The following is a 9,007-nucleotide window of genomic DNA, read 5'->3' on the forward strand; positions in this document are numbered from 1 at the left end:
GGTTGGACTCAGACAAAAGCTGCACAATAGGGCCAAATAAAACATTATAAAACTATTTAATCTTTGTGGCATGTAACTTAACGTATTCGCTTAATAGTTACCTAACATCAATATAGGTTTCACATATCACAAAGCACGCAACATTCTAACAGAAAAAAAAACCAACAAACAATAAGGCATCATAAGGATCAAGCAGTTCTAACACACAATTCCTGAGGATCCTTACCCTACGCACTATAGTGCATTTCTAACAACTAATATATCAACCACAAAAAGGTATCTCTCCTAAGTAGCCACTCTAGAATACAACCCTGAGTAGATATTTAGTCTAACTTATAGCATACACAATAAACTACAACACATATAACAAAAACATAGATACAATATAAAAAGCAAGTATGTATATCTTTGGTGATCACTTACACGAGTGTACATCCAAATCCCTCAAACAAGGGCTCTGATGCAAACTTGTGCGTTTTAATTACCGAAACAAAGTCTCACTTTAAAATCATTATCAACTACAAGGTGGGAAAGTAGGATTGAAAGTGTGAAAGCCATAGTTACTCAAGCTCCTGAAATAGTAAAAGCTCTGCATAAACTTGTTGAAGAAGAGACAGACATAAAGATCATAAGTGAAGCTACTTGTCTAGCAGAGTATGAACTTGGCAGATTTGACTTTATAACAGGTATGGTTATATGGTATCATATATTGGCTAAAGTAAATAACCTAAGCAAACAACTTCAGTCTGAGACTATGCGTATTGATGAGGCAATGAGTAGTGTGGGAGCACTTATTGAGTTTTTTAAATACTATCGAGAGAATGGGTTTGGGAAGGCTTTGGATTGTGCGAGAGCTATAGCTTATGATTTGGAAATTTATCCGGTGTTTGTTGGGAAAAATAATAAAAGAAAAGTTGTTAAAAAACGACATTTTGATGAGAATGACAATGAGTCATCAGAGCCGGTACATGAACTTTCACCTCAAGAGTCATTTAGGATTCAATATTTTGTGTACATAGTTGATCAAGCTATTGGTTCATTGGAGCGAATGTTTGAACAATACAAACAATATGAAGACATTTTTGGTTTCTTATTCACAACAGAAAAGTTGAAGTCAATGAATACTAACGAGTTAAAGTCATGTTGCAAAAATATGGAAAAGAGGCTGCAAAATGGTCATATCTCAGACATTAATGCTGATGATTTATTCAACAAACTGGAGTTGTTACAAGAACATTTACCGGTTGAACACAATACAGCTAACAGAATACTAAATTTCCTAAAAATGATGAACACTTATCCAGTTTCTTGTCTAGCATACAAAATATAATTGACTGTTCCTATTACAGTTGCATCAGCGGAAAAAAGTTTTTCAAAACTAAAGCTTTTAAAATCTTATTTGCGCTCGACCATGTCTCAAGAGAGATTAAACGCTTTGGCATTGATTTCGATTGAGAACGAGTTTCTTGATTATGAAAGTCTCATAGATGAATTTTCTTCTAAAAATGCCAGAAGGTCAATGTTTAGAAAATACTAATGCGTTGTTTTTTTTGTTGAAAAGTTGTTTATAACAGTTTTACTTGTTTATTTGATTACTAATGAGTGATGAAGACATTATTTTGTGGTAGTGAATTTATGAGATGTTTTTAGCAACTTTATGTTTTGAATTAGTGGTAGCAAATGTAGTTAATAATATTTACAAGAAATTTTTGTGGGGCCTCATTTTAGTTTTTGCACAAGGCCTCCGAAATGTCAGGGTCGGGCCTGCTCATTCTACACACTAAAACACTTAAATTGACCAAACCTCAAACATGGCTAAAAGTCATCTGTCAAAGGGAACCCCAATCAATGGCTACATCGTGGACACCCATGGGCCACATTATGGTAGCTTCTCGACCAATCAGTCGGGCAACCACGAGTCGCCACATATTGCGAACAGGCTACCGTGTCATGGAAACTGGGTTTTCACAGCCATATAGGTTAAGCTCTTAATCTTCGAAGGCACCTATTCCTACTTTCCAAAATGCGTTCTTACTCCTATTCCAACATAAAAATGTAGCTTTTTAGACGTTCATGTCCAATGCAAGTCTAGATATCAAATTAGGTCAAAATGGAGAAATAAGACCAAAATCTCATGCATGGAGTTCAATACACAAACAAACTTTAGATCCAAAAAGATATAGAGACCAAGGGAACAAAGTGAGCTATAAAGTTGAAAATTTTAACTCGTCTAACCAGTAAAAAATCGAATACGACCGAAGAAATGCCATAAACTCTATATCTATGGAGAGAGAACCAAAAAGGTGGAAGCTTTATACATTCCCAAGCTTCATAAGATGCAAGGGATGCAAGATCTGGAGTGATACACTCTTTCAACATGCAAGCACACCATCTCCTTCTTCTTAAAGGGATAAATAATCAGAAAGAGCTCACAAGTTCTAAATGAAGGCTAGAGTTTCATAGACGGTGAAAGGGAGGTGATGGAGGTTAAGGGTGTGCCAACCCTCTCCCTCACTTCCCTTAAATATGGCACAAAGCCTAGAATCAGGGTTAAGATTTTAGGCGACTGACACATTGTGACCATCAAATTTTCACATCGTGGCACACAATATTGATGCACACTTACACATCTATTGTCATGTCATGGTTACCCATATCCTACGTCGTGGAACATGGTTTTCCCAAAAACCCCATATTTGGTCCTATTACATCCTTAGCTAATTCATTATGAAAAAGGGTGTTACAAAAGTATAACATAAAAGTACTAGAAGAAAACAAATAATCCCAGTCCAGTTACTTAGGAAAAATGTGAACATGTGTGCTACTCTAAGAAAACATACATCACTCTTTGTAAATCATTAATTGAGTGTGTGTAGTTAACCAACACACTAATTTGTTACTATAAAGTGGACATGATGAGACATTCAAGTTTATGATTGTTGATGGAGCTTGTGTGGTTAAGTGGGACATCAATTTGAGATCATAAATAAAATCGAGGGTATCATGCGGGTTTGCATGGTTATTCACATCTTGTTTGTGATTCTCGGTATCCCAGTCACAAATGGAAGAGAATAATCTAAGATTAAACATGTCATTGATAGTTCAATGAATATCAAACGATCTTGGAGTTTCCTTATGATTGAAAAAGGGTAAAGTGCTTTACTTAACTATAATAATTTCGCAATTGGATTACGACATCCCTCTTCTTATATCGAATTAAAAATATGGCTATTAGCCTTATATATAAAATATGGGTTAACTTATATTAAGTATTATATCAACTAACTAAATACTTCCTTTCTTGTAATAGATGTCTAGAAATGGTGATCTTCGTCTTCCTCCTCCTCCTCCCCATAATTCAAACTTCACTCTTCTGTTATATCTTTCAAAGTAGAAGCTTTCTGGTCCACACTATATGTACTGGATGTGGAATATGAAAATGAATTTGCATTATGAGAACAAAGAGTATGTTTTCGATAACCCAATCCCAAAAATTGAAATGGAAATTGCTACTCCAGAAAAAATTGTTGCTAATAAACAACATGTCGGCGACGCCACTAAGATCGCTTGCATTATGATTGTAACCATGGTACCTGACCTCCAAAAGTATTATGAGGATTACTGTTCATTCCAAATGAACTTGGAGCTTATGAGGATTACTGGTCATTATGATTGTAACCATGATACCTGACCTCCAAAAGTCTTATGATGATTACTGGTCATTCCAAATGAACTTGGCTCTTATTGAAATGCTTCACATGAAAGCAATAAAAGAATGCTATGAGTTCACTAAAGCCCGAAAGGAAGGAGAATTTGTGTATGATCATGTACAGAAGATGCAAAGACACGTGGAAAGGCTTGAGATGCTCAATGTGAGTTTCAACAAGGAGCTAGCCATTAATATGGTTCTCAACTCTTTGCCTATTAGTTATGATCAGTTCATTTTGACTTATCATTTGAATAACATAAATCAAGATTGATGAAACTCCATATCTTGTTGCAAACTCTTGAAGCGGGAATGAAATAGTATCATGCCCCTAATTCTGTTAATGCTCTTATCCAGACCATTCATCAAGGAAAATGGAAGAAAAGGAATACTATCACCCAAACCAAGTGGAAAGGGAAATACCACCAAGGAGAGTCTAGTGGTGGGTCAAAGAGGAAAGCCAACTATGAAGTTTCCAGTGTTAATGATATGAAAGAGGCCATTTTCTTTCATTATTTCGAAATGGGGCATTGGAAGGGAAGCTACCCTAAATACCTGCAAGAAGTGATAGAAGAAAGGGCAAGGTGTCTGGCTCCACATCAGGTATGTACACAATCGAAATCAATATCACATAAATGTATTATTCTTGGGTCTTGAAACAGGATGTGGTTTTCATATTTGTTTTGATACGTAGGGACTATAGGAAGTGAGAGATTCTAGCATGGGAAGCTAAACCCGATCATGGGGAATAAATGTACTTTACCTGTTACTAAGATTGGGTCTTATGTGCTTGTGTTTGATAGTGGTCTTAGGGTGGATTTGGATAATTGGTGTTACTTGTCAAATATGAGAAGGAACACAATTTCATTTCATGCTTTATTTCGATAAGGATTTCGTTATCGATTTGACAATAATAATGGTGAACTTTTTGTTTATAACAATGGTATTTTTATTTTCAAATTGTATCCTTCTAACAGCATGTATGAAACTTTTGTATGTGTGAATATTTTGGGCAATATTGTATCTAACATTCATTATTCTAATGGTTTAGACAAAGCATGCTTGTGGAATTGTCGTCTCTGGCATATAAACAAGAAACATATCGCCCAATTCCAAAAGGATGGAGTATTGGAATGATTTGACTTAGAGTCGGATGATGAATTATAATGTTGTGTATTAGAAAAGATGACTAAGTCAACTTCCATAGGAAATTGTGAAAGAGGTTATGGATTGTTAGACCTGAACAATACTGATGTATCTGGACCTTTTAGATCCGCCACAACGGATTCTAGTCACTACTTTGTGACATGTATTGATGATTTTAGTAGATATTGGTATGTTTATTTGAATAGACATAAGTTAAAAACCTTTGAAAAGTTCAAAGAGTTTAAGAACGATGTAGAGAATCAATTTGGCAAGAAGATAAAGATGCTTAGATCTGATAGGGGTGGAGAGTATATTAGTATTGTTGAAACAAAAAGTGACCCTCTTCACCTAAGGAACCGCAGACCTGAACACTTGGTGATACCGTAGAGAAGACTTCAAACCGGAGATTGCTTTTGCCTTGTGAACCGGAGACCTGAAGAACTACCGCAAAGATGAAAGGTGCATGAAGACTTTTTTTACTTTAACTGACATTACTTGTTTTCTTTGTATTATCCAGTGAACCTTTCATGATCACTGAAGTCAGTATTTTAGTATTTGTTTAATCTTCTATGTAACTTTCGGGACTCTATAAATAGAGCATCCCTCTTCATGTATTACACACCCCCAATGAACCACTTCCTGAACTTTTATTGAAATACAAAGATCGTTCATCTTTATGTCTATTATCTTTTGATAAACCGAGCCCTATTCACTTTAAGTTGATCGTACTTAGTAACTTGTGTTTGCATTCAAACCTTGTTATGAATCAACTTAGTGTCTACTTGATATAACTTGTTGCTATTTATTTCCTTTATATTTCCGCAATCTAACTCTTCTAAATTATTATTGTTGAGCTAACAAGATCCTTCGAGATTAACTTATTATTCCGCATTATATTATCTTGTGACTAACGTTTGTTTAAGTGTTTCTCTAAAAAAACTGGTATCAGAGCCATAGTGGTTTCTTTTTAAACAAAATCTGATTTTAGAAATCCTTCTATACCATTGAAGCACGATGGTACTCAAGCACGACTAGGTGCAGGTCAATCAGCCATGAACCGACCAAGAAATGATGATCTTGAGAAAATGGAGAAAGATTCAATAACCTTCTATAAAATGTCATGTGGTATTGCTCTAGACAATTTCGCCATCATCATCAACTGCAAACCTGCCAAAGAGATCTGGGATGTACTCAAGAATTGATACTAGGGGTCAGACAAACTCAACACAAGAAACTTACAACAGCTCTCACAAATTCACCAACTTTAATGCCTTACCCGGTGAAGGTCTTGATAATTCATTCAAAAGGTTCAACCTTATCATCACAAAAATATCAAATGCTGGTACAGTCCGAAGTAATCATGAAACTAACCTATAATTCCTCAATGGTCTAGGAAGACACTAGACTATGGAAAAGATGATAGTTCAAGGAGACAAAAAGATCCTCACTTTCTCGTTGTTCAAACTTTATGGTGAACTCCAAGCACAAGAATCAACTGTGCTAAAAGATTGTGCAGATCTGGGAGGACCACTTGCTTTGATGGCTCAAACTACACAGTTCAAAACTCCTCAGTACCCATATACCGCAGAGTCATCATACCCACACTTATATGACAACCCACCGCAAGTATATAAAGCTGATGCAGAAGTTGATGATTAAGAAGAGTTTCAGAATGCCATTGCCCTGGTCAGCCAACAGTTCAATAGACTTCCACCACCATCCATTCATAAAAATAAATAGTTAACCAAACCACCTTTCAATCTCAATTTCAACCTGCAGAATAACCATCCAAGATATCCCAGAAATCCTCATTCACAACCGCAGAACACTTCTTCAAAAGAGCTACTGCAGAACAACAAAACTTAATACTCTGGTACCAGTGCTGAAGACAAAGATGGAGTCATTATTTTCCATAAGTGTCACAAGGAAAACCATTTTTCCAAAGACTGCAAAGCAAACGTGGTGAAAGACAAGGCATTTTATCTCAGAATGGCTCAAGAAATGGAGGAAAGAGAAAAAGGAAGAGCTTATGTTGCTCAAGTATGCAGGGATCATCAAGTATGGTCTTCGGGTGATGAAGATGAAGAAATGGATAACAATAAGAAGAAACGGAAAGGTTGTCCACAAAGCGGATGATTCTAAGAGTGGAAATGGGTATACGGGATCTTGATAATCTAAGAACATCAGACTACAAGGATTTTATGTCCAAAGCTAAAGCCTTCATCACCTAGGTAACGAAGTTGAAAGATGACCTCCAACTGACACTGTAGACTCAAGAAAGCAATTCCAAAAAGGTTATTGAAGAAACCCACATTGTGTATGAATCAGGGTATGCACTCCTTCAAGACACCATCAAAGGACTACGAAGATCACTCACCACAAGCCAAAGTATTGATGAAATTCTTTGCCTCACCAAGGAGATTTATCAACTCCTCTTCAAGTCACAAACCCCCAAAAACCAAGATGTTTGTGATCAAATGAAAAAACCGTTCAATGGCACGTTTGAGTAAATTGAAGGTTTAAAACAATGGTTTGAGGAGCAGCAAGAGCCTACTTCCTCAAAATGGGGAATTAGTTAGTCTGTAAAGTCTAAAACTCTATCTGTTCATCATTCTCAAACTCCTCCGAGAAATCAACATCCTACCGCAGAGCACAACAAAATTCCAACTCCTCAGGAATCACCACAAAAGTCTACTCAATAGTCTCCACAGAAGTCAATATCTCATGAGTCTCCACATCAATCTCCTTCTCTCAACCTGAAGAACATGGAAGAAGAAGTAATGTCTTTGGATCATTCCGGTGACTCTCCGACCACAACTCAAAAGTAAAGAGACTTGAGAGCAGCTAAGTTTGTTGAAGTAATTTAGAAGGAACAAGGGTTTGATACTACTTTCGACAAAACCCTGATCAATTCATGGGTGAACACAACCCGTAGAATTCTCGATACTGATTATGTTCCTCATCTCACATATGTTGAACCTCTATCAAATGGCTATTAAAACATCCCTATTTCTCCAAACTCAAAGTTCTTCCCAGTCTTCCAGCCTCTTGATATCAATCTCCCAGATGAAAGAACACTCCCAATAGAGTTCGAACGTGTAAATCTCTTCGACGCCAACCATGGTTCCAAAGTTAAGCATATCTGGTCCAACTATAGACCAGACGGGGTAAAGAACTACAAAGTTAGAAAATTCATGAAAACTGAATTTTTTTTCAATACACCCTGACCAGAAGAAATAGTGAGTATGTCAGAACTCAAGCAGATTTTGTGAACATGAAACCCGAAGAAATTTTTTTTGATAGCTCGGGTGTTTCAACTCAAGGCTGAATAGTATCCAAAGATGAATATTGCTCATGAAAGGGACTATGAATTCCTTAAGGCATTGGTTTGTGATTTTGGAAAAATTGATGCTGAAATACAACCACTCCTTGCTGATAAATTCAACTTTCCTCCATTCGAGAATGTGCCAGACTACACTGAAGGAATCTAAGAAATGTTCCTTGGAGCAACAAGTTACGCGGAGCTAGGTGTTGTTTACAAGAAAGCTATTGAAGGTTCCAAGTACTTCATTCCTGCGTCTGCAATCCATCAACAGACGAAGAAGCAACTGGATATCACTTTGGCTTCAGTGCAAAGATTGAAGCACACAATTGATGAAGTCAAGTATGAAATCTCAAGAAGAATCTAGTGGCTATTTGAAGTGAGAAACTACTAGTGGATTATCATCCGGTTCCTCAAAATGAAAAGATAAAAAAATTAGCTGAGAGGTCACTTTGGGGGAAATTGTTGATACAAAAAGTGACCCTCTTCAGCTAAGGAACCACAGACCTGAAGACATGGTGATATCATAGAGAAGACTTCAAACCAGAGATTGATTTTGCCTTGTGAACCGCAGACCTAAAGAACTACCGTAGATATGAACGGTGCATGAAGACTTTTGTTACTTTAACTGACATTACTTGTTTGCTTTGTATTATCCAGTGAACCTTTCATGGTCACTAAAATTAGTAGTTTAGTATTTGTTTAATATGCTATGCATCTTTCGGGACTCTATAAATAGAGCCTCCCTCTTCATGTATTACACACCCCAATGAACCACTTCGTGAACTTTTATTGAAATACAAAGATCATTCATCTCTATGTCTATTATCTTC

The 9,007-nt window shown here is 36.5% G+C and overlaps 1 protein-coding gene across 1 annotated transcript; it reads left to right on the forward strand.

Annotated features, from left to right (window-relative positions):
• The first annotated feature begins 754 nt into the window (after positions 1 to 754).
• On the forward strand, positions 755 to 1,330 carry LOC145139654 (uncharacterized). The gene has a single exon (XM_079073399.1). The coding sequence runs from the start codon at positions 755 to 757 to the stop codon at positions 1,328 to 1,330; it is 576 nt and encodes a 191-aa protein (XP_078929525.1).
• Positions 1,331 to 9,007: the final 7,677 nt, after the last annotated feature.

Source organism: Lactuca virosa, chromosome 9 (assembly GCF_052849685.1).
Source record: "Lactuca virosa cultivar CGN04683 chromosome 9, Lactuca_virosa_CGN04683_v6, whole genome shotgun sequence".
In the NCBI taxonomy this organism is placed as follows: Eukaryota; Viridiplantae; Streptophyta; class Magnoliopsida; order Asterales; family Asteraceae; genus Lactuca; species Lactuca virosa.

What these genes read in the sequence shown, in the direction of transcription:
- LOC145139654 (XM_079073399.1), top strand. Translation starts at nt 755, where the DNA reads ATGCGTATTGATGAGGCAATGAGTAGTGTGGGAGCACTTATTGAGTTT.